Raw genomic sequence first — 26982 nt, 5'->3', positions numbered from 1 at the left:
AGAATGGTTTGGGTTGGAAGGGACCTTAAAGCTCATCCAGTTCCAACCCCTGCCACGGGCAGGGACACCTTCCACTAGAGCAGGTTGCTCCAAGCCCCTGTGTCCAACCTGGCCTTGAACACTGCCAGGGATGGGGCAGCCACAGCTTCTCTGGGCACCCTGTGCCAGCGCCTCAGCACCCTCACAGGGAAGAGCTTCTGCCTAAGATCCAACCGAAATCTCCCCTGTTTCAGTTTAAACCCATTCCCCCTTGTCCTATTGCTACAGTTCCCGAGGAAGAGTTCCTCTCCAGCATCCTTGTAGCCCCCTTCAGATACTGGAAGTTGCTCTGAGGTCTCCACACAGCTTCTCTTCTCCAGGTTGAACAGCCCCAACTTTCTCAGCCTGTCACCATCTTCAGTCAAATACTGATTTCTAATGGACAGTGTAATTGAAGTTAAGAAAAAAAAAAGGGAGGGGGGGGGGGGAAAGCATGTTGCCAGGTCAAATTTTATTTAAGTCTAGATTTAAAAAGAACGAAAAAAAGAGTTAAAAAGAAAAACCAAAACTCAGAAAACAAACTCCACCACAGACTTTCCAGGAGTCTGCCGCAGACATTGGATAAACTCTATTTGCATCTTCAAGAAGTTCACCCCATTGGAATAATCTCCCCAGGGAAGCGGTGGATTCCCCAACGCTGGGCACTTAAGATTGGGCTGGACAGGGTGCTGGGACATCTAGTCTAAATCATGCTTTGCCTAGAAAGGTTGGACCAGATGATTCTTAAGGTCCCTTCCAACCTGGGATTCCATGATTCTATGATTCTCTTATTGCACTGGTTTCTAGTTTCACAAGGTCCCATTTCAGCATGTTTGTGTCTTTGTACCATGTTGCAGGCCATGTGTGCACCATCTCTTTTTCCCAGGTTCATTTTCTTCTCTGTTTTTAGAGACAGTTTCCTTACCTCTCTGAAGTTACTGCCACACTAGAAATTACTACAAGAACCACATACCAGCCCCCAACAGTTGTTTTCAACATGATTTTCTGCCAGCTACTGTAAGATGATGTTTTAGCATGCACACATCTTGTGCCTCCACATCAAAAAGCAGGTTGTTTTAACTTCTAACTCACAAGCCATTTCTAAACAAACACTTTGGATATGCTTGTTATAGTAGCTACAACAAAAACTGCTTTATATGTGTACCACACAACTACTCCTAAAGATTTTTAGAGCCAACATCTGCACTCAGTAAACCCTTAATAGAGCACATGCAGCCCTAAGCAGAATAGCATGAAATTTCATTTCACCAAACCCACTAGAGACCCAAAAGCACACAGTGTGCAGTACATAAGAATTACCTGTTTCTAAGAACATCTAGAACCAAAAATGACACTTCTAAATGAATGCCCATTGAAAGAAATTCTGCCTCTCTGCAAAAAGCCACTCAGAGAGAACAACTGGTAAAAGAAAAGAACTATTAAATAAGCTGACTGCAATGGCTCTGCCTCGGCTTGAAGTAGTTACTTATGCATCGAGTAAGACAGGACCTGATACACAAAGTGCTGCTTCTTTAGATTTCATTTGGAATATCACAGCTTCTTCATCAGTTGTAAAATGAGAACCTTGAAATCAATCAATCAAATGCCCCCCTAATATATGAAAATATTCAGGGGATATAGTGGTTTTCACCCTGACCTTCATGTAGAGGGGGAACCAAACAAAATACAACTCAATTCCACAAGCTCCATTTGCAGAACACTTGCAAATCTCAATTTGTTTCTTTAGTTCCCTTTAAAGCACTGAATAACAGTAAATAAAGCAGGAGCAGAAGGAGAGAGGGGGGTGGGAATCAATTACTGCAATTGTGGCCTCAGATGCCTCCCACACATGGGCCACTTTCTTCACACAAAGTTGAACATCATCATTTCATTACCAAGAAAGGGGGAGAAAAAAGAACGGGACAGCAAGACCTCTTCTACATTTAGCCCATCCTTTCAACTGCATGATCAAACCTGAACAATATCTACACCCTGTCAAACTCCAGGTTAACATTAACACAAATGTAATTTCTCAGAGCATATTTAGGTGGGTGTATTTCGTGCAGCCCACTACTGTACTGAGATATGAGTATTTCAGGGTTGGGCTGGCTTGTTTACGAGCTCGTTTCAGCTCCTTGGGTTGGCTTTCTTTAGTTGTTATTACTAATCTACCTGGAGAAGGTTTTTGTTTAGAGGAAAGAAAAGTTAATCCTCCCTTCAACAGTATAAAATATCCTTTCAGTATTAGGGGAAAAACATAATAATTCTAGTCTATGAATTAGTCTGGTCACTTGGAGAAGAGAAGGCTCCTTAAGGGGAGACCTTAGAGCAGCTCCAGTGCCTAAAGGGGCTCCAGGAAACCTGGAGAGGGGCTTTGGACAAGGGCCTGGAGGGACAGGCCAAGGGGAATGGCTTTAACCTGTCAGAGGGGAGACTGAGATGAGCTCTGAGGCAGAAGCTCTTCCCTGTGAGGGTGCTGAGGCGCTGGCACAGGGTGCCCAGAGAAGCTGTGGCTGCCCCATCCCTGGCAGTGTTCAAGGCCAGGTTGGACACAGGGGCTTGGAGCAACCTGCTCTAGTGGAAGGTGTCCCTGCCCGTGGCAGGGGGTTGGGGCTGGAGGAGCTTTAAGGTCCCTTCCAACACAAACCATTCTGTGATTCTACATCACTGGACACTAAGTTATTATAGGGAGAAACATGATCAGCCAGCCACAAGGTTAGTTGTAACATCAAACTGCAGCTTCAAATACATGACATCTGCATAAGAAGTTCCAACACCTTTTGCCATTCAGTCTTGTTCTACCTTAGACATTTGTTAAAGGGCTGCTGTTCCAAGGACATCTCAACACTTGAAACACAATTAAAGCAGGAAGCCCAAAGGTACAGTCTCGATGATATCCTGAAGACAAGACTTCAGAGAAGAATTCAAACACTACTTCCGAATTGGACAAAGGTTGGGAATACAGTGAGAGAGCACCCCAGGCACATCCAGGCTCACGTTCACACCCTCAAGAAGTTCTGCTCACAAGCACGATGTGCATTCATAAGGTTCTAGATGTTCTGATACAATTATGTACCTCTTCCACAGTCAATCCAAGTCTTTAAACAATCAAATCAGGGCTTTTTGCCTATTTTAATATTCTCCTCATGTCTGCCCAACCCTCTGTTAATCACACCCCATCTTCTCAAGGAGGTGACTACTGTACTTTCAGCACACAGAGTGAACCAAGCTCTTCCACAGCCCTGAACTCCACATTTCTATGAACTAAAAGAAAGCACAGGTGTATAAATTGCATTATTTACTAGTTTTCCTTCTAATTTCAGCACCATTTTATAATGACATACCCAGCCACCTGAAAGCACTCATAGACCACTTGCATGTCACACAGACAGTGAGAACTTGAATTTATGCAATACTTGCTTTATCTCCCATGTATAATTCCATCTTGCCTATAGTCCTGCAAGCTGGTGACATGAATGTCAGGCTCAACTACACATTTGCTGTTACACTGACAGCACTAAAAGTTTGGCATCTTCAGCAGTCTGTGAGTAACAAGATGTTTCACCTTTTGATAATAAAATACTTCAATCAATAGTGAATCTTGAACCCAAAGAATATCAAGATACATCACTGAAAATAGAAGTTATCTCCAAGTAACTCAGTGACAACTAAGTGGCAATAGCAAACCACAGGAGAGCAGGAGTGAGCCCCGCAGCATCATGTACGCAGGAATAACCCTTCCTCTGTGTGTCACACCTTAGAATCATAGAATGGTTTGGGTTGGAAAGCACCTTAAGACCATCTAGTTCCAACCCCACTGCCACGGGCAGGGACACCTTCCACTAGAAGCAACACAGGTTGCTCCAAGCCCCTGTGTCCAACCTGGCCTTGAATGGTCCTTGATAAGGTTCCTGTTGGAATGTTCCTCATCCCTCCAGCCATCCTAGGTCCCTCTGGAGAACAGCCCTGCCCTCAAACATGGTACCTTCACCTCCCTAATTTGTGGTCATCTGCACTGAAGAGGGTGTGCTCCTTCTACCTCCTCCTCCATGACACTGATAGAGCTGTTCTACAGGACAAACTCCTGCAGACCACCACACGATACCAGCCTCCAGGTAGAGTATGACCCATTAGACACATCCAACCAGGTTTTTTTTTCAACCCAGTTTGTCATCCAGATACGTCCGAACTGCAACATCCCAACCGAAATACAGGAATATTGGGAGAGACGGTGTTAAATACCTTGATGAGGTGGAGGTAGATGACACCTACTGCCCTCCCCTCATCCACAAATCCACTCACGTAGTGGTCTCCCTCTGCTTCCACCTCCTGCTTGGCCTCATTTTTTCACTGAGGCTCTATCATGAGCTCCCTGGTTAACCAGACCAGCCTGCCAATAGATCTACTGATTTTCCTGAATATTGGAATGGACCGTTCTTGCAGTGGGAAAAGATTTTTCTTAAGAAGCTCACAGCTTTCCTGAACTTATCCCTTCAGAGCTGCCTCCTCTGGGATCCCACCAACTAGGTCTCTTCTGAAGCTTGCTCTCCTACAGTTCAGTTACATCCTGCATCTCCAGAACCTAACTCTTCAAATACTCCTTCCTGTACACCTCAACAATACTTCCTTACAGATTTCCAACAGAGCCAACATACCCTGAGCCACTGAAACTCCACCAAAAGACAGACAGCAACACAACACAATTAAAAGGCATCATTGCACATGAATGAACAATGCTTAGGAACACCTTTTTCCCCACTGGAGGCATGCAAGGTCTAACCTAATTCCTGAGGAAGCAGCAGCAGTGCTCATTTTACTACCCACCCACCCAATACACAGTATTTTATGGCATGGTCCTTTACTAATTTGTTTTTGTGGGGACAGTATAACAACAAATAAAACAGTTAAAGAAAAACAAAAGAGAGAAAAATCCTCTGTGGCCTCAGTGTTATCTGCTTCTGCAAAGGGAAAATGCTCGTCTGAGCTGCAGAGATTCTTGATTATTTAAGTATTTGTTCTCCTTTTTCAGCTATCCACCAAGTTAAAATGAATTAAACCATTCCCTTTCCCTGTTATGACCAAAGCTTTAGGTCTAAGACACACTCAGAGAGGAAAAGACCTAAAACAAAACCTAAAACATGTCTCGTTGTCTGAGCAAATTACTTCCCATCAATATTGCTTGAGGAATTCGAGACATACTTTAAAGATTTTTACACTTGTTAAATATTTTAGTACATTTAATATTACTCACATGTCAGAAAATGATCCAAGCAAGCTGGGATGCCTTAAGACATAGCGTTTAGATGTCAAATTTCACTGTAAGTGTATGTAATTTCATTTTCCGACCCCAAACTGAAGTCAATAAATTCATCATCTATTGGCAAGCAACAAGATCCACGTTCTTTTCATGTAATCTAATCCATTATTCCTCCACCAAAAGCTATCAAAGACTTGACTTCAAGAAAGGGCTGTTTTTAATAGCTCTAATGTTTCTCCCTTTAGACGTGGTTTCAGAAGAAAGTGTTATTTGTCTACAATGTATAAAGTTATAAATGCAGACAAAGACACTGGCTGGCCAGAGCCAGCCTCCAAACAACACCAGCCTGGGATAACTCTCTCCAGAAGCAGCAAGCGATCTGCTCTGTCACAGAAACAAGTCACTGTCATGCAAGTCACACACAGGACAGGAAGAGCTGCCTGGGGAGAGGTCTCTCATTTACACAGAATCATAAAATGGTTTGAGTTGGAAGGGACCTTAAAGCTCCTCCAGTTCCAACCCCCTGCCATGGGCAGGGACACCTTCCACTAGAGCAGGTTGCTCCAAGCCCCTGTGTCCAACCTGGCCTTGAACACTGCCGGGGATGGGGCAGCCACAGCTTCTCTGGGCACCCTGTGCCAGCGCCTCAGCACCCTCACAGGGAACAACTTCTTATATCTAACATGAACTTCCCCTGTTTCAGTTTGAACCCATCACCCCTTGTCCCATCACTCCAGTCCCTGATGAAGAGTCCCTCTCCAGCATCCTTGTAGCCCCCTTCAGACACTGGAAGCTGCTCTGAGGTCTCCACGCAGCTTCTCTTCTCCAGGCTCGACAGCCCCAATGTTCTCAGCCTGGCTCCATACGGGAGGTGCTGCAGCCCCTGATCATCCTCGTGGCCTCCTCTGGACTTGCTCCAACAGCTCCATGTCCTTCTGATGTTGAGGACACCAGAACTGCACACAGTGCTGCAAGTGGGGTCTCACGAGAGCAGAGTAGAGGGGCAGGATCAACAGTGCAAAAAGGTTTACCACAAGAAACCAAGAAGAACCTTCTGTATCATAGAAAAGACCCCCAGATTTGAGATCCAGCCCCCAAAGCCGTCAACAGAGAGTAGTTCAGTATTAAGTGCTCAGAGCACTTGCTTTGAAGCAAGTGTCCTTCCTGTCACGACACCTCATCAGCCAAACACACTCTGACATGGTAGATGTAGCTACAAAAGCAACAAACAGGTTGGACTGTTCTTCCTCCATCAAAGAAATTCAATAGTTTGTAATTCCCCATCACAAATCATTCAATGAAAGAGTAATGGATGGTATGGGAACATGTACTTAACTATAATTTAATCCTCTTAAATACAAATCATTTTAGCAACTGAGGTATAACATTGATTATACTTTCCTGGGGAAATACAAGCACTTCACCTAAATCACTAGTTCTTAAAGCAAAAATATGCATAAGGTTTCCCAAGCTTGCAAAGCCACCAAGTGATTCATTAAGTCTTTCAATACATAAACCCCCAAAACATGGAAAAAGCACTATTTCCAACACAAAGAGAAACAAAACAAAGGAGCAAGATACATACATGTGAATTAGCAAAGAATTGCTGGGTATTACAACCCTTACCTCTAGTCACCACATCCCAGAATCAGATGCTTATTCACAAGACCACTTCCCTACCTCGAGTTTAAAGATGAAAAAGCAACAACCACCTGCAAAGTAGGTAGGATGTGCAAGTGTTATTGCATATAAATCATACCATGGTCTGGGTTGGAAAAGATCTTAAGATCATCCAGTTCCAACCCCCTGCCACAGGCAGGGACACCTTCCACTAGAGCAGGTTGCTCCAAGCCCCTGTGTCCAACCTGGCCTTGAATGCTGCCAGGGATGGGGCAGCCACAGCTTCTCTGGGCATCCTGTGCCAGCGCCTCAGCACCCTCACAGGGAAGAGCTTCTGCCTCAGAGCTCATCTCAATCTCCCCTCTGGCAGGTTAAAGCCGTTCCCCTTGGCCTGTCCCTACAGGCCCTTGGCCAAAGCCCCTCTCCAGGTTTCCTGGAGGCCCTTTAGGCACTGGAGCTGCTCTAAGGTCTCCCCTTCAGGAGCCTTCTCTTCTCCAGGCTGCCCCAGCCCAGCTCTCTCAGCCTGGCTCCAGAGCAGAGCTGCTCCAGCCCTCGCAGCATCTTTGTTTTCAATCAAAGTGTTGACTTTTGGAGGAATTTTTTTGTCAGCATCAAGGCAAAAGGCCATTAGGGAATACTGAGAGCATTAATATTTCTGGAGCACTGATAAGAAGCCCTACTTGAACCTTGCAGCTTCACAGTCAACAACTATAAGTCACACGCTCTGATCTCTGCCATTCATTTTCACTCTTTCAGTAGCTACAGTATGTTCACTGTGCCGAAGTATTCCAAAATAGAGTAGAGGGTGCCTGGCACAAATCCTGCGTCATGCATTTGAACAGGCATCAATAATGATGTATAAAGATTTAAGAAAGCCATCATGTCAATCCATCTCTCTTGATAAACTGTATGTGACTTATTTCCACTACTTTATCATAGGAAAATAGCATATTGTAACGTCTGCTTAAGTCTATTTCAAGACAAGCTCAATATACTAGAATTCAGTGTTGATTAAGGAAGAATTATCACTTCAGAACTCAATAGATACTTGAAATGGGTATTTGCTTTTCCTGGTTTATTTTTTTTTTTACAAGTCTTTTGCAATGGATAATAGAAAGAAAACCAAGTAAAAAAAACAACTCTCACAAACATTGTGTTTTACACTTTAATGTCAAGGAGAAGAAAACAAAGAGTCATTTAACTCCTCTAAAAACCTACAAACTACTTCAAAAGGAGATATGGAAAGAAAGTTAATGTCAAAAAACATCTCTCTGAGCCATTACAATGCTCTGAAAGGCACATTTGATTTTCTTCCTCACATTAAAACCAGAAAACCATGGGTATACCTGCACCTGATGATCGGTTCTGAGACTGTGGCCTTCCACTGGGTGAAGAAGGTTCCTTCATACGATCAATGACACTGTCAGAGAGCTGAAAAACATAACCCCGAACAGAGTCAGGCTGCTTCTGATACTTTATCCCCATTCCCCTTCTTTTTCCACCCCCAAAATGAAGTAAAACTTTAAAAAGAGAGCATAAAGCTCCAGAATAACAGGACAGATACTCAAATTCTATGCACAATAAACTATTTCACTTCATTTGTGGAGTGAGCATCACCTCCGAGTGCAAACAATTCGACTGAACAAGACGATTTGGCTCTCACAGAACACAAGAAACGGATACAACAAAACACAGGACACAGGGAACAATAAAGGCAACACCAGCCTTTGACACGCTGCTGGTAATGAATCAGCCTTTTGCCTGTCACAGTTATTTGACTGACAGTCAAACCTCACACTGTGCAGGTGCATTTAACCCAGCAGGAACCTCATCAAGGCCCTCAGAGACCTTGTGCAACACGAGTGGGGACAGCAAGTCACTACGTTCATTCGCATGTTGCCCCATGCACACACGAAAACATTGCCTCAAACTAAGCAGAATCAGAGTAAGAGCAATGTCCAGTTTCAGATCTGGTGTGGTCCACGGGTAAAATGAACAGAAGGTAAAGAAATAACATGAAAGCTTTTGTTTTCCAGCTTTCTTGGTTTCCTCAAACACCAACTCTATCAAAATACTCTTTTATCACCCACGAGAATTAATTCTAATGTGAAAATTCTTTACTAACCCTACAGCACCATGTGTCTCACTGGCAGAAATCCATGTGACAAAGAGTTTGGCCAAAATCTCTCGTCTAATACAGCCTAAATGTACAAGTGTAAATGCTCTTCAGTGTAAGATCTCTTAACCCAACACTTAAAACTCTCAAGTTAACTTCACAGTTAGTTTTAAGCATGGAAATGGTTGTGTACATCCTACTTTTGGCTGCCTTATTGATCAATAGTAGTTACTTAGTGTAGCTACATCCTCCTAGTACACATGATATTACTCATGGTTTTATTCCAGGAATACCTTACAAGAATTCTCATAGTCCTTCCCAGCTTAGAACTGTGTCAGAGCAGCTGAACTCTGCTGTGAGCACTGACATTCCTGTCACCTCTTTACCCAAGAGCATTAAATAACCAGAACTAAAATACATCAGGATGCTGAAACAGGCAGCAGTGACCATCACAGCTCATTCTGCAACACTCCTCCCTACGAGCAGCAATAAAAGATAATCTATTATCACTGCTGGTATGAATTAGAGTCTCTTCCATTGAAAAACTTCCAAGCTGCGAGATTGAGAGTGTCACAAGCTGTCTCCTGGTATATTATAGGTAAGAGCATGCCATAAATAGGGAAAGCACGGGAATGCTTCTGCAGGTACACAGGAAGTCGATACACGGCGTGTCCAAAAGCAGAATATGGGAAAGGGAGGAGCTCTCACATGTAGAGGTCAGGGAAAGACAAAATAAGGTCTTCTAGTTCACATACCCCCTGTAACCGTTCTGCCGCCTGTATTTGGGTTTGTGGACAAGGACCCCCGACCACGGCTCCCTATGCACAGCGAGCTTCTTGCCACGACAGACGCCCCTGGAGTGCCCCTGAGCGCTTCGGCTCCCCTAAAACACCCAACCCAAAAGGCAAACGGGAGTGGAGGTCACTGCGGGAGAAGGGATGGCGAAGGGTCGGAAACAACCGCGAGGGGACGGGGCTGCAGGGACAGGAGCCAGCAGCGCTGAGGCAGGAAGAGACCAGACAGGGACCAAGGAGGGTCGAGCTCTGAGGGGAGGGAGCCAGGCCCTGAGCGTCCCCCCACTGAGAACCCCGGGCCGGGGGAGCCCCGCTCTCACCCTTACGCCCTTCACCACCGTGATGTTCTCATTCTCATCCGCCTCGAAGGTGACGCGCCGGGTGCTGCTCCCGCCGCCGCCCATCTTCACCCGGCGCCACCAGGCCGCGGACACGGACGGCCCCAAGGAGACTCGCCGTCCCCGCTGCCAGGATACTCCGCAACAACACCAGCCCTTATTGGCCCGACGCTCGCCTCGCCCCACCCTCCGCAAGCAGAACCCTGCTTCCTATTGGCTGCGGCGCCGTAGCCATGGAAACCGCACACCCCCGCTGAACAGCGGCGAGGTCCCCGAAAGGGTAAGGAAACTTTTTCGGTCTGAACTTGACGCGGGTGCGGACTACAAGTCCCATGATTCTTCGCGGCAAGGGGGCGGGGGCGGGAATGGTCGCGCCCGCGCAAAGCCCTCTGGGTAATGTAGTTCTCGCCTTGCGAAGCGTCGTCCCTCTTGGTCCTCCTGAGGCACAGCCGCGCTCTGAGGCGGCTTTCTCGATCCCTTCCCCTGCTCTGCTCGTCCCGCTGTGCTCCTGCCCTGCCTCATCGAGGCCACGCCAATGGCATCGTGTGGGGTGAGTGCCCCAGGCTGGAGCCTCGTAAAATCACGACATATTTTGGGTTGGAAAGGAGCTTAAAGCTCATCCAGTTCCAACCCCCTGCCACGGGCAGGGACACCTTCCACTAGAGCAGGTTGCTCCAAGCCCTGTCCAGCCTGGCCTTGAGCACTTTGCCACATCATAATAGCGTAAAATTACCATTAGCATAGCCTCTTAGGGCATGTAATTTTATTTCCAAGGGATCAATGTTGTTAATAACACATAATACATTTTCTTTTCAGCCTACAATATCAATTGCATCTGGATCTGGCTGTTCCGTGATCCCTGCAGGTCCCGTGGCCTGTCCGGACGGACAGAATTGCAGAGGTGCGTGCTGGAAAGATGTCTGAAAGCAGAAAAAGGTGTTGTTTAGTGAATAGTATAAGGAAAAAGGATTGCATTATGAAGGTCAGTGGTGCCAGGCACATCTCTGAATTTCTCTAGCCTAAGTAGGAGGCTAGAAGTACCTTTATACACTTGGAATATATGAATATTATCATTCTGTACAACTCCCTGACAGGAGGATGGAGCCAGGAGGGGGCTGGTCTCTGCTCCCAAGGAACAAGGGATGGGACAAGAGGAAACGGCCTCAAGCTGCCCCAGGGCAGGTTTAGATGGAGCTGAGGAACAATTCCTTCCCCAGAGGGTGCTCAGGCATTGGAACAGGCTGCCCAGGGCAGGGCTGGAGTCACCGTCCCTGCAAGTGTTCACAGCCCGTGTAGCCAAGGCCTCAGTGCCATGGGTTAGTGGTGGCCTTGGCAGTGCTGGGGAATGGTTGGACTTGATGATCTCAAAGGTCTTTTCCAACCTGGTTGATTTAATGATTCTATGAATATACATTGGTTTGTCTTTCCTACCATCTGGCCTCTTTACACAGTGAAGCCCTGGTCTTTTGATGGGACTTCTTACACTGACAGCACACAACTAATAATAACCATGATAACTGGGAAAATCTTTTCTTCTCTCCCCTCCACCCCTTCCAAGTCCTCCATCTGCTTGGCTGAAGGAAGGATAGCTTATTTGTACCAAAGTGACACTGAATCCTTCCACTCCCCTTGCAAGAAATGTGTCCCAAAGTGCTTACACAATGATCACAACAGAGTATTGCAGCCTGTGTCAACTGACGTATTTCATTTCTCTGAATCGATGCAAACATCATGTTGGTTGCATCAACAGAACTGCTCATATATCCTTGATGTATTTTCAAGCCATTTTTATTTGGATGTAAAGTGTCTATCGGCCAACATTTCAGCAGTATCTGCCTTCCTTGGGGCTTAAGATATTGCTGAAGCATTGGCTGATAGCCACTTTACTACCAAATAAAAATTGCTTGAAAATATATCAAGGACACATGAGCTGTTCTCTTGAGGTATGTGATGTGATGTTTATGCCTGTATTTATAGATCTTAAACTGGTTTCTATGAGGGGGCATTATTAAGAATTCAACATCCTGGTAACAGTATGTTTTTAAGGGAATAAATGGACTGTGCATCTATCTGTCTTCATAGTGTGTGAGCATCACAAACTGAGGCTATTGAATTTCTTTTCTCCACTGGGAATGTTTTCAGGGGGTCAAATTGTATTTGTTCAATTAGCAACTGTTGTGGAAATGCACTTCTCCAAATCAGAAGCAGCTCTTGTAATATGTTTGTCCTCTATTGAGAGAGTTCTGAGAAAATACTCGTCTTGCTCAACAGAAAGATTTATATTTAGGAATTAAGGTTCTAACAACCACTACTTTCTGCAAGCGTTTTTTTTGATTGTTTTGTATGACTTGAAATTAGAGAACACTCTTAACTTATGAACAGATTTGAGGAGGAGGAGAAGAACAAATGGGCAGAAATATACCTCAGAATTGCTTTGGGTCATTTTGGTGCATCTGTAAGGTGCATTCACTGTAGAAAGAGCAGGACTGAGGTACCCCAGAATTTATGGCTCCCCTATAATAGGTGAGAATGAAAGACTGTTTGCTGCAGGCCAGAGCTATCTATATGTCAGAAGTTTTTCTCTGTGGACTGTCAAACCTATTTGAGAGCTCTTTCAAGGACATTGCTCGATGAAAGAAGGATTAGAAGGTAATGTTAGAAAAGGCTACAGCAAATTTGCAATAGGAATCATTTGGTAACGACTGGCAAATAAACTCATGTCTAGTTCACAGCTCTCACCAGCAATTTGCAAATGGAAAAAGGAGTTGTTCTGTGTATAACTTCAAGCAATTTATATGTTCACATAAATAATACTCTTGTAGTAAGAGTAGCGTTTATCAATGTGGTACACAGAGTTGACTATGCTATGTGGCATAGAAAAACCCAACTTTGATTAAACTGACTAGTGCAGCAGCACTAGTCAAAGCATCAAAACAGTGCTTAGCATAGAATGATTTGTTGCTACTCAGTACTCTTAATCACTCTACTGGAGTTCTGTGCAGCCAAGCCAGGCACTTTTGATGTGCACATTACCTCAAATACCTGTGTCCCGCTCCAGTCAGAGTAACACAGAGACAGGGATGATGAAGTGACATGCCCAAGGTCATTCAGTGCCAAAGCAGCAGGACGTCAGTCTTCGCTGTCAGTTCTCTTCAGTGGTTACCAGAGAGTACATTTCCACCCAGCAAAAAGATAAAGCAAGAGCAGAATGACAAATAAAAACGTAGCAATCAATACAAACCTATTAAGTGCTTCTGATTCTTGTTTGCTCTGAACCCATTTCTGACTTGTGTAAGCAGAAAATCCATCTCAAACTGGTAAACTTCTGGTATTTCATTGTGTATCTGAAAGACAAGCAGTATCTTATTAGGTTAAAAACATTCACTTCTTGTGGTGCTGTGTGTTTCTCCACATGCCCCACACAGTTTTCCAGCCAGATTATAAATGCTTGGTCCTTTGTTAAGAAGCAATGCTCTTACCCAATGTCCTTGACTGGACATATTCCTTTGTGGTAAAAATGCTTCTTGTATCACATAATACTCAAATTGGTTGCTATAAAGTGTAGCCAAAGAGTAGTGGAGGACAGTATAGCCATACATTCACAAACAACTAAAGCCTAATGAGCCCAGGAACAAGTCACTGTTAAATTTCAGACTCTTGTCTCAAGACTTAACAAATGCCATGAAAACACTTGATAGGTGAGGTGACATATAAAGGCTCATTGCACACATGCTGTGAGTTCTTGTTCTGTAGAGGATCATCATGCTCGGTCACTGCCAAGGTGAGTATGTTGTGCTGTATGACTTTACCTGGTTATCCCTCGATGGTCATCTGAGCCTTAGAAATGTTCAGCATGGAAGGACTTTGATAGTACCTAGGTTCCTCCTTATCAGCAATGATCATTACAGCACAGTCTGCAAGTTCCCAAAATCTGGAAAGTACTCTTTCTGTAGGATGTAACAGTCCATAATGCCTTCTGCCATAAGATTTCACAAGTAAATAATGTATCTTCAGTACTCTCATAGAGTCACAGAGTGGTTTAGGTTGGAAGGCAGCTTGGAGATCATCCAGTTCCAACCCCCTGCCACAGGCAGGGACACCTTCCACTAGAGCAGGTTGCTCCAAGCTCCTGTGTCCAACCTGGCCTTGAACACTGCCAGGGATGGGGCAGCCACAGCTTCTCTGGGCACCCTGTGCCAGCGCCTCAGCACCCTCACAGGGAAGAGCTTCTGCCTCAGAGCTCATCTCAATCTCCCCTCTGGCAGGTTAAAGCCATTCCCCTTGTCCTGTCCCTCCAGGCCCTTGGCCAAAGCTCCTCTCCAGGTTTCCTGGAGCCCCTTTAGGCACTGGAGCTGCTCTAAGGCCTCCCCTTCAGGAGCCTTCTCTTCTCCAGGCTGCCCCAGCCCAGCTCTCTCAGCCTGGCTCCAGAGCAGAGCTGCTCCAGCCCTCGCAGCAGCTCCGGGGCCTCCTCTGGCCTCGCTCCAGCAGCTCCACGTCCCTCTTGTGCTGTTGCCCCAGAGCTGGATCAGGACTGCAGGGGGGGTCTCCCCAGAGCGCAGCAGAGGGGCAGGATCCCCTCCCTGAGCTGCTGCTCACGCTCTGGGGGTGCAGCCCAGCACACGGAGGGGTTCTGGGCTCAAGTGCACACTGAAGCTGGGTCATGGGGAGCTTCTCATGGACCAACACCCCCAGTCCTCCTCCTCAGGGCTGCTCCATCCAGTCTCCCCCAGCCTGTAGTTGTGCTTGGGACACACATTCCTGGTGTGCTAAATCCTGCTTCTGTTGGTGCTAAGTTTCAGTATATAACTGCAGGGCAAATTAAGCTAAGCTATCTAATTCCTCTAAATGAGCTTTGCAAACATACTTGAAGGCCTGGTTATTTAAACAGTAGATAACTTTCCCTTTCAAGGCCAGTTCAGCCCCTGCAGAAGCTGGAGGTTCATGGCTCATCTCAGAATCGATGCTTCAATCATTTCACTTTTCAGTCAGTGTTTCATTCTCATTAGTTCAAGATTGGAGATTGAGATGAGCTCTGAGGCAGAAGCTCTTCCCTGTGAGGGTGCTGATGCACTGGCACAGGGTGCCCAGAGAAGCTGTGGCTGCCCCATCCCTGGCAGTGTTCAAGGCCAGGTTGGACACAGGGGCTTGGAGCAACCTGCTCTAGTGGAAGGTGTCCCTGCCCATGGCAGGGGGTTGGAACTGGAGGAGCTTTAAGGTCTCTTCCAACACAAACCAGTCTCGGATTCTATGCGTGCTATCTAAAGACCACCACTGCTTCCATGAGATCACTTTTAGAGTTCCTGGGATACTTTATTAGTCTTTATTTCTCTATTGGCTACTATTGGATTATGACTACCCATATCACCCCAGAGATCCCTGCCCTTTCCACAGAGGACAGCCTGGATTCCATGCCTTGCAGCACTAGCCACAGGAAGCTGTTGCAAAGCTTATTTAATGCAGATGATGCAGTTCAGAGCCCTCCAATTTACCTATAGACTGAAAAGTATAATATATTAATATCTTGTGACATTAATATGTGATTATTTATGTTGATATGCTTTTACCTGGCTGGTGTGGTTCACATCGGTACCAAGTGAGCTGCAGGAGTTGTAGCCAGCATGACTGTCATCTCCAAGACCAGCTTTGATTCATGGTCTCATTTCCTGGTTTTCCTCCCACTGCTCACAGCCCTTTATTTTTTCCCTTCTTTCCACAGTCTATTTATTAAAGGCAGAGTTAGAAAATACAGTTAAAATATACTCAAGCTTATAATGTCTGAGTCGTATGGCTTTGGAACAATACACATTCTTTCCCAAACCCATCTTTCTGGATTGTCTGTTCAGCTGCTGAACTTCTTTACTGACTGAATGACTGAAAGAAGCAGCACCTGATTTGATCCATTCCAGGCTATAACTGTGTGAATAATCCTGAATTTCCCAAGCACTGCAAAAAGAAAGGAAAACACAAAGACACAGCACAAATAGTTTCTTGGCATTCTCTATACACTGATGTATGAAGCTGAAAAGCAGAAGTGTCATGATGCTAAGCACTGATACACCACAAGAGAACAGCAAAGTTGGGCATGAGGCCCTTGGCCACGGGACACTTGTGACCATAGGGACACCCAGCTCAGGGCACAGGGAGCCCAGAGATGTCCTGAGTCTTTGCAGTGTCAGGTCAATGAAGTGCCCATGGTCTTCTGCTGCTGATGGTGAAAATCATGTTGCTGGGCTATAGTATAGATGTGACAAGGTCACAGGGTGTAAAATTAGAGTAGCAAAAATACTTGGAAGAAACAAATGTGTTTGGACATATAGAGCAGTCTTCAAATCTGGCACAGCATAGGACAGAACCTCACTTCAATTCCTAAAAGCCTGTGGAAAACAAAGAACAAAAATAGAGTTTTACATGGTTTTAACAAATTAAGATGCTCCTGGTGGTACATAGCAATGAAGGAAGCTTTTTGTCTGCAGAACTTTCCCCTTTAATACACAGAAAAGTCTAAAGGAGTGTAAAAATGAAATGTAGATGTTTACAACAGTGTCAGATTGTATTGGATGCCACAAAGAGATCCATGGATTCAGGTGATCACTGAAGACAGGGGGTTGTCTGTCAGAGGTGGTCTTCTGTGCCTGGCTTCATTGCAGTAGCCGTTGTAAATACAGTGGCAGGGACTGCAGCACATGGCTGGGTTCCAGCTGCTTCAGTACAAAAGCAAAAGGATTTAGTATTTAACATCAATGTCAGCTGAAATGTTTTATGACCTTCAATGGGCCTCTGCCCCCTGTGGAGTTATTCATCAGAAAACTTGCCTGGGCTGTAGCATCATCTTGGGCACATTCAAGTGCTTCCTGCAGAGAGCATCAAGGACTCAGGGACTCAGCATTGATAGTCTCTCTGGCCTCGCTCCACTGGTGCCTGAGTCACAAGGGCTGGGAGCTGCATTTGCAGAAGCAGGTTTTTGATCATTATCTATCCTTCCTGCTCCAGCTGAAGAAAGAGAGAGATTTGAAGTAATCTCCGTTAATATCCACTTCTTCTTCCACCGCATCATTAAACACCTCCCTTCTTCCCTCGTTTTTTGGGGGAGATGAAATGTACAGTTCCTTTCTGGAAAACTATTATCTGACATTTCTGTTTATTATTTGTGCTTCCTCAACACCTGGGAAGTCCAGTGGTCAGAGTGGGCAAATGGGAATCAACAGTATGGTTGCAGTGAGCTTCATAGAAACATGCAAGAGGCTAGACTTGAACACTGCCAGGGATGGGGCAGCCACAGCTTCTCTGGGCACCCTGTGCCAGCGCCTCAGCACCCTCACAGGGAAGAGCTTCTGCCTAAGCGCTCATCTCAATCTCCCCTCTGGCAGGTTAAAGCCATTCCCCTTGGCCTGCCTTAAAAGATCCTTCTACTTCCATGCTGCTGTTGTCCCGAATCCCATCCCCTGTCACTCCAGCAGACATGCTGGGACATCACCTCCACTGTTACTATAAAAGGGACATTTTTTCTTACTATAATACATCTTGTCCAACATGTCCAACATAGTGTGAAGCAGTGTTCTCATAAGCTGCGTAGGAAGCTTTAAAATGATGTAGAATGCATGTAAAACTCTTCAGAGTTGGAAGGTCATTACTGGTAGGTTGCTATTCAAAAGAAAAGCATTACTCAGTAGCCCTGAATCTTCACTTCATTGAAACCCTTGCCATGGCCATTTCCAAAGGGAAATTCATGCCATGCGAACTAGCCTCTTTTTGTCTGCAGAACTTGTCCCTTGAACACACAGAAAAGTCTAAGGGAGCGTAAAAATGAATTAGTAGAACTGATCTTTGGGAAAAAGGTAAATCTTTGGCTAAATCCCATGGCCTAAGCTTTGTTGGAGGAAAAAGGATCAACATCCCTTTCATACAAATTGCCTAAAGTAAGAAATATCTTATTCTTCGAGAGAACTTAATGTCAGGTATCCAACACCAAGCTGGAGTAGCAGTCAGGTTGGTTCTTTACATGATTTCCCCAGGGATACCATAGTTCTTCCATTCAAATGTGTCTGTATTGCTTTTATCTCATTATAGTAGCTTGAAACAAGACATAGTCTGTGGGAAACCTCCTCTATGTGCCATCCAGGGTATTCCATTTGCACTGTTTGCTTTTCCAATAGTACATTTCCAGAGGCTGCCAGTGAAGCTACTGAAGTGCCATAATAATTAAACAGGAGATTAAACAATTCAAGAGAACAGCAACTACTTTAAGGAGGTGGATTTACCTCTGAATCCAGTGTGAGTGACACCAGTAATGGCCCCAAAATGAAGAAGTATTCTAGAGGTAGATGCAGTGCAGATCAGAGCCCCAGAAATCATCTGATGGTTGAAATAAAGCTTGACAGGGAGTCAGAAAGTTCAGTGTTTCCAGCTTGACATAAAGATGACTGAAGGGTTGTTTGACAATAGTGCTTAAGCACTTACACAAAGAGAAAATAGTGGAGCTTCTCAGTCTAATAGAAAGTGGTGTAACAGAGGATGGGTGTTAAAAGAAGAGAAATGCAATTTTCAAGACAGAGCAGCAAAGCACTGGGACAAACCCAAGTGAAAAGGTAAACCCTCTGTGTCCTGCCTGGGTTCCTTCAGACAGACAGAAGTTATTGGGAAGTGAATGAAATTCCATGGCAGGAAGTCAAAGTAGGTTATCTAATGACTTCCATTGGTGTTAAAAACTGTACCAGTAGCTGCCTAGGACTTCATCATCACCACCTAATATTCATATCATGGCCACATGGAAGATCAAGACAAGGAGCAGGCTCTTTCGCTGCTTGTAGAAGTCAGGTATCTGCTGAGATATGATTTGGGGCATCCTATGGAAACAACAGGGCGTAATTAGGGAAACTGTGCTATCTTGTTGCTTCCATTAAACATGTCAGGCAGCCTATGCTGAAATTGTTACTCCCAGAACCGCAAATGCAAGCTGGCCAAGCATCAGGTGCCTCAAAGCAACTTGTCACACCAATTCCTGTCAAGTAGTATTCCTTCCACCAGAGGCCAGAGCCCTCATTGTGCCAGTACAATATCTCTGGTCTGTTGCTGAGTTTGACTTAATCTAACAGAGATGGAACAGTGGTCACAAATCGGCCCTTCCATGACGATCTTAGGAAAAGAGCATAACAAAAGATTATGGGAATGAAAGTGGAAAAGAACTTTGATAGTTCCTTTCTTTGGCATGACCTCGAAAAGGACCACTTGCATTTGCTGGTTATGCTGTTTCCTACATCAACAGACCCAGCTGTTAACAACTGTTTCAGCTGTTAACATGCTGAAAGTTAAGCACATGCCTGAATTATTTTCCTAATCAGGTTCTTAAGATACAATAAACCAACTTAAAACGAATGTTTCTGTACATAGTAGCTGTTGTGGTCATATCCTGGGGAATGCTTGATCATACCATGTTTCTGCAGATGTTCTTCTTTGGGAAACATTTTGTACCTCTCATGTACCACTCACACCCCTCAATGATCTCAAGTTTGCATGATGAGGTCTCCATCTTCTTATTCTGTTAAATTTGCTCTTTTTCTTCCTGGAACAAAACATGCAGTCAACTGTTTGCATGTGCAACAGAGACAATCATAGCAAAATACAGAGCACTGTGTTATTTGCCAGGATGGACAGGAATGGTTGAGCCCTCTGTGAAATTGCAGACTGATTAATTATACATGACCCAAGCAGACTATTTACTCAGTGAGAGGCTAACACAGACTCTTTTGTCTTGTTTTGAGTGTTGCTTGCTAATCTGTTTGATTTGGCAGCTTGTAAATAACTGGTTAATAAAATTTGGGGATGTTAAACCTGAGTGGTGAGGAAAGGGCAGCCAATGCTCACAGCAAAGGGCGGTGAAAGAGCAAGATCTTTTTTAAGCAGTTGAAATGGGGAATAGATAACAGGGCAGGGAGAGAGAAACAAAGATGGTCATCCAAAGCACAGGTTATATTTTGAAAAAGCTTTAATTTACATTGAGAAATACATCCATGTAACATATTGAGCTTAAATATCCTTTCTCTCACTGCTTGCAAAGACATTTGAAGAGTGAAGCACTATTATCCCTGTTTCATATATAGAAAAAGTGAGGCACAGAGCAGGAAAGTGTCTTGCTCAACATCACACGTTTCCAGCTCCTTCATGTCTTGGTCTCCCACCCTAAAGCGGACCACAACTGGAGGTCCATCACAAAGCATACTTGCCTTGGAGTGAAGACACGACTGGCAAGGACCCACATCTCCAGGCGTTTAAGCCTGTGTTCTGTAGGCTGAGCATTGCCCTCCTTCCACTACAAATGAGGACCCCGGGGCTGAGATGAAGAGCATGAACAATGACCTATCTTCTGCCAATTCACTTCTTTCCTAGGAAAAACCAAAAGCAAAGTTTGCATTCAAACCCAATCACACAAAGGAAGGACGTCACATTGTCAAGCTCTTAAAAGTTCAGAGCGTTGGCGAGCTCCCAGCTCATTTGCTGTGCATATGCATGATGGTGGAATGTTAATGACATGATCCCGTACTGTTTCTTTCTGCAGGACACCTACCTTCAGTGCATGGGATAATGAGCACCTATGTGATGTTTTGTTTTCACATCGTGGTTTCATGTGTGGCCCCATGCTTCATTTTCTGCACACTATTCAAACCCAGCTCTCAAGGCAGTGATTAGTGCTCTCAAGGACTTCTCCATGGCAACAATCAATCTGGCATTCCCTAATTTTCAAGTGCTTTACTTTGCAATATTAACAGTGTTTTCTGTTTAAAAAGGTGTGTGTTGTGTCCTATATATTTAAAGCAGGGGCTTAGTCCTGGCTGGAAAGCTTAAATTTATATATCTCCTTTGATTTCAGAGATTGCTGAGATAGTAGTAGCAGGGTACTCTCTGCTCCATATCATGTGGTTCCTGTGATAATAGGGAATGTTTTTGTCCAATATTTCTATTTAGGGTTAGTAAATAAATGATTACATACTACGGAGAGGCAGTAGCTGACAAGTATTGGAGTCCGTTTGGCACTGCAGAAGCAGGAGGCAGGAGGTACATTCAGAACTGTGTGGGAACAGTAAGAAGCAATTGTCTTTTCAATCATAAAGTCCATGCCCAGCAGTGTCCTCAGTCAGAGTCCAGTATGTAAATCTGGTTTCTATTTTCATTACTTAGAGGTAACCATCAACAGATGGTGTTGTGAAACACTCACCATTTTGGCTAATAGAGTTACTATTGCCAACTGTCCTGTCCTCCAAGCAGTGATTAGATATATTATTACTAATAAATAATACATAATAATGATACAAACAGTCCAAACCTTGAAGTCCTTAGTCCTAAGCAACTCCCACACTCTTTGTGCTTATATCTCTGGATGACTAAATGTTTTACCTCACCGAGCCAAGTCCTCCTTTCTGATCTGTGTTACCAACCATTATTTCTTTGAATACAGCTCCTATGGCATCCTTCAGATGAGCTCCCACCAATGGGAATTCCATATGGCCATTAGAAACAGACCTTGCTCACGCAGGACTCAGGCATAGAAACTTTAATCACAACTTCCATTAAATTCCCAGAGCAGAGGAGCCAAAAACTCTTGCTGACTTTATGTGTTAGTATCCAGATGGTCCCTTCCAGTTCCACAGAATTCATTAGAAAGGAAAAGTGAACTCCCATCTCTTATGGGTATTGGGATAACCTTCTGGACAAGGTTGGAAGGCAAGCCAGTGATTTCTACCTGAATGTGTGCACTGTAAGGCTCACAGCAACCAAGTTTCCTGTACTACTGACTGTTTGGAAACAGCGCACAGTACATGGAGAAAGCAGCAGAAGGTGGGAGAGAATCCAACTTAAGGCCAGTCTAAAAAGGAAGGAGGATAACCCTGAAAGTCACAACTCTGTAGAAGCAACGCCTACACCCAGTGAAGAACACTGTGAGAAAACAAATGCACTCAGTGTTATCCTGGAGGATCAGGGATCAGCCACGTGAAGGGGAGATATATGAGGCTGGAGCGACAGCTGAGGTGTAAGAGTATCATTAAGCAAATCGTATTCCCGGACAAAGTATTCTGTTATTCCCAGTGGAGAGACAGAGCTAAAGAAAGTTGCAAATGACTTGCGAGGCTGCGGACCTTGGAACAGACATGAAGCAGCCCCACAAGATGAAACCAGGGAATATTGTCCCTCTCTCAATGGAGGCAGCATAATGTGAATTCTATCATATTTAGCACATGCAACATCTTTAGGCAACTGCTTAAATAAATAGCTGCTTGCTATGAAATTCCTGGATTCCTCTTAGTAACCAGGTTGGACATAGCACCACTCATAGAATTATAGAATCATAGAATAGTTAGGGTTGGAAAGGACCTTAAGATCATCCAGTTCCAACCCCCTGCCATGGGCAGGGACACCTCACACTAGACCGTGTCACCCAAGGCTCAGTCCAACCTGGCCTTGAACACTGCCAGGGATGGAGCAGCCACAACTTCCTTGGGCAACCCATTCCAGTGCCTCACCACCCTCACAGTAAAGAACTTCTTCCTTGTATCTAACCTAAACTTCCCCTGTTTCAGTTTGAACCCATCACCCCTTGTCCCATCACTCCAGTCCCTGATGAAGAGTCCCTCTCAGCATCCTTGTAGCCCCCTTCAGACACTGGAAGCTGCTCTGAGGTCTCCACGCAGCTTCTCTTCTCCAGGCCCAACAGCCCCAACTTTCTCAGCCTGGCTTCTACTTCTATCCAGGCTTTGATCATACAGACCAGTTCCATCAGCAGTTTTGCCAGGGAAAGAACTGATGATTTAAAAACTTGGCCCAATACTTGCGAGCAGAAGTGGCAGTAAACATTAGTCACTGTAGCAAACTAATTGGTTTTCCATATGGCATTTTCAATGGAGTGTGGAAGATTCACAAGTGAAATAATAATTACAAATGAGGAATACTTTGGGAAGAAAAAAAGTGGTTTTCTCCCTGTGCGTCACTTAAAGAGATTTCTAATTAAGTCAATACTTGATTATCCTGGAGATGACATTGGCAGCCAAATTGTACTTTGTTGGGTTTTAATCTCAGGGAAGAATTCTTCCCAAGGGCAGTAAAATTCCTGCATCTATTCAGGTGCTGCTGAGATGTGAGAGAGAGGAGAAAGGTGTTTAATTCCCTTTGGAAAATCAGGTGGTGAACATTTTCCTAATAACATTGTTGCCCATAATAGAAGTTTGTGCTCAGCAAGATAAGGGTCTGATATTAGTGATAAAGCCAAGTCAAAGAGAGATGCTTTAAGATATCCTTGGATCTGTACCTGGCTAAAGGCAAAGCCGACTCAGAGCTGGAAATTATGCTCCAAGGCAAAATGAAAGTAGCTTCATGAGATCTCAGCCCTAACAAAAATCCAGAGCATCTTATTCTCCTTCCAAGCTATTGATATGGAGGGATAAAGAAGAAGAAGAAACATACAGTGTAAATGGAGTCAAGAATTTGTTAGTCCAATTGATATTTTGAAAGCCTAATGTCCCAAAATACCTAACTAATGCTTTTAAAGTCTCATAAGTAATGCAATTTAATATCTATCTATCTATCTATGTATCTATCTATCTATCTATCTACCTATCTATCCATATATAAAAATTAATACAAAAAAGCCTTCCTAGACTCTACCTGTTATCTCCGGTGTGATGCTCACCCAGTGCCAGTGTCTGCATTCCAGGGGGGACAGGATCAGCCTCCTTCAGCCACAATCAAGGGGAAGATTACAAGTCACCCCTGGGGTCCTGCTTGGGAAGAGTGTGATGTCCATGGTGGGGTTTCTTCCTCCTCACTCTTTTGGTATGTTCATCTGTCTCTTCCCAGTGCCCAGCCCGGGCACACAAAGGGCTGGTGTTTGCTGGGCAGAGCCTGCCCGGGGCAGCAGCCCTTGGCCGTGCCGGGTGTCCCCAGCCCTGAGCTCAAGGCATGAGGCCCTTGGCCACGGAGCACTTGTGACCACAGGGACACCCAGCTCAGGGCCTTTTGTTCATACTCCCTGTGACCGGGGTATTTGACAACTTGTTACTCAAACATTCTGTTTCACAGAGCAGTCTGAGGACAGTCCTTCTCTCTGAGTTTCACTGCTGACCACAGGGAACGTGCAGAAGTGGATGGTGCTACATCCACAGACTTGTGGAGGGATTTAGATCCCACGACTGCATTTTGGTTGGTAATGCGAATGCTGGTTGTACTTTCATTTCTTCCATGCAAGTTGGATTCTGTCTATTCAGATCTTTATACAAATTTGGATTGCAGTTCTTATCTTCCAGTGGTTGTGTAGCATATGCACAGAGCAGCTGTGTCAGAGCCCTGTCCTGAATGCAAATCATCCTGATGGTAGCAGAAGGGGGCTGAATTAATTAGATGACTCTCACTGGAAGACAGCTAAGCCTGAAGCATCACATCCCATAGGGAAATGTCCACTTCTATCACATTTGCTGTTCAGGGACTTCAAAACGCTTTAAGGGTAAGATTCTTCTAAAGAGCCTGCAGAGAATATAATCCTCATTTCTCTCACTTAGCTCCTTGTGGGAGGTGCATGAACCAGACACATGGTTTTTGTCAAGATTATCCCAGAATAATAGGCCACAGGCCACATTCTGCTGCAGCAGAATATGGAGGAACATTTTCTTTTGTAGATGCATCCACTCAGTAGGAGGTATCACTGGAAGAGATCGTCTTTTCCCCCAAGATTTCCTGATCTTATTTGTATATTTGATCTTCTGCCTGGATAGGATCAGTTTATACCAGATATTTATGCCAGGTTGGATGGGCCTTTGAGCAACCTGGTCTAGTGGAAGGTGGGGGGTTGGAACTAGATGGTCTTTAAGACCTTTTCCAACCCAAACCATTCTATGATTCTACTATGGCCCGTAGCTGACCTCCCAGAATTAAACCTCACCATTAGTAATCCACACCTGAATCGCCGAAAGCCACCAAGATTGTAAGTAAGACCATGTCTAGCACCAGTACTGACAGCCAGGTGAAGTCCATACCTCTTCGTGATGACCTGCTCTGAGGATTCAGTTGAAAGTCATCTTTAGTCTCAGCCAGTTTGCTAAACAGCATCACAGAGTGGTTCCTTTTGATGCTTCACATAGGATCATGGAATCATAGATTGGTTTGGGTTGGAAAGGACCTTAAAGATCATCTACTTCCAACCCTCTGCCACGAGCAGGGACACCTTCCACTGGACCAGGTTGCTCCAAGCCCTGTCTAACCTGGTCTAATATCTCTGACTGATTTTGGAGGTTTGGTATTGCTGGGATGATGATATTCTTTCATTTCTTCCTTGGCTTCCTTGGCTTCCTTCCAGTTAATACTGACCATTGATGGCTAAGAGTTAACATCCTCAGCTTCTGATATGTGTTGCTCCTCAGTGTGCTGTGAGGTCCAGAGTGGATCTGCTGCACCAGCATCTTTCTTTGAGGACAGTGAACTTGGCTGGTTTAAAAATGCCATAAATCAGTCACAGTCAAACAGTCACCAAGACATAACTCTACTGAAGTGTCTCAACAGGAATTCCAAAGGAAAGGACTGAACAAGGTTATGGGGCTCTCTACACGAATGTGGCCAATAAAACTAAGGCAGGAATGACTCCGAATGATTTTGTGTGGCTTATAGAGTCATGCAGCAGAGACAGAGCTTGGCCGTTGGCAGAGGCTGTTCTGATAGCTGAGACAGATGGGTTATCTTTGCTTGGATAAAGAAAAAGACATGGAGAAATGGATTGGGTGCTGTGGCTCCATGCTCCACCACAAAGACAACTAAGGCAATAGACACCTGCACAGAGAAACTCATCTGACCCATTGCAGGTGTTTGGTTTTGAGATGTGACAAGCTGTCCTCTGAATGGGCCCACTGCATTCCAAGGTTTATAAGGAGAACCTCTGGTGACTAGCTTAGCTGTAGACATGTAACTTTTGGGTACCTAAATCAGGGCAGATCGATCACACCACAGGGCACTCATTAGCCTTGGCTGCCTTGAATCGTATGTTAGCACCAAAGCAGAACACAGGGCATTGAACACGACATGAGATGCTGGGGCACTTTCCCTTCTTTCGCCATCTGCTCAGTAGTATTTTGAGGTGTTCCATCCATTCCTTGTGTCTGAAAACTTGGTCTCTTACAGCTTGGGGAATATAAATAGTGATAATGGGCAAAGCTGGTGCCAAGTGGTCCATAGAAGGGGGATTGAGTTCATTTTCCCTTAATACAAGTGATGATGTGTGGTACAAGCCATTGGAGATGTAAACTGTAGCTTGCTTTGGTTTGTAGTTGGTAAACATGCACAGTTCCCTCTCGTCTGCACAGTTCAGTTCATGGCCCAAGCATCTAAGCCAAAACAACTCAATATTAAAGTGATAAATTAGAACTATTAAATATTTCATGATGGAAGGGAAAAAGCTGCTAAAGCCATAAAATATCTATAGGGTAATCTCAATTGTATCAGACAGAAATGTTACATTTTGAGGTTTAATATCTTATTTGAGGCTATTTCATTTTTGAGAACATGCAGTGCTGTTGCCATATAAATTTATGAACAAACTCCTGAGGCCACATTTGTTTTCTACGTATTGTTTTTCCTTGATTTCATGGCATTTTGGGATTGCTGGTGTTGGGGGATAAGTGATTTTGATTTCTGTATCCTGGTGTTAAACCCTCACCATCTCCCACCTGGGTTTTGTTTTTTTGGTGGTGGGGTTTTTTGGTTGATGGACTACCAGGACTTCATGGAACTTGTAAAACTCACAGCATAGACCTCTAATGGGACTATCAGAGATATTGTCAGTAAATCATTTCAATCTATATCTGCCCTCTC

At 44.6% G+C, this 26982-nt stretch overlaps 1 protein-coding gene across 4 annotated transcripts in view; it reads right to left on the bottom strand.

Annotated features, from left to right (window-relative positions):
• CHCHD3 (coiled-coil-helix-coiled-coil-helix domain containing 3) overlaps positions 1–10439 on the bottom strand; it is a 156451-nt gene extending 146012 nt beyond the window's left edge. For all 4 annotated transcript variants that reach the window (XM_030478239.1, XM_030478240.1, XM_030478241.1 and 1 more), the window contains exons 1-2: positions 10126–10439; positions 8242–8326 (exon numbers count right to left, since the gene is read on the bottom strand). In XM_030478239.1, the coding sequence (XP_030334099.1) occupies positions 8242–8326; positions 10126–10209 (169 nt within the window). In that variant the 5' untranslated portion in view covers positions 10210–10439. The remainder of the gene's footprint in view (positions 1–8241; positions 8327–10125) is intronic.
• Positions 10440–26982: the final 16543 nt, after the last annotated feature.

Source organism: Strigops habroptila, chromosome 3, assembly GCF_004027225.2.
Source record: "Strigops habroptila isolate Jane chromosome 3, bStrHab1.2.pri, whole genome shotgun sequence".
Lineage (NCBI taxonomy): Eukaryota > Metazoa > Chordata > Aves > Psittaciformes > Psittacidae > Strigops > Strigops habroptila.
Note: the sequence above shows the minus strand (reverse complement) of the source record. Positions and strands in the feature narration are given on the sequence as shown.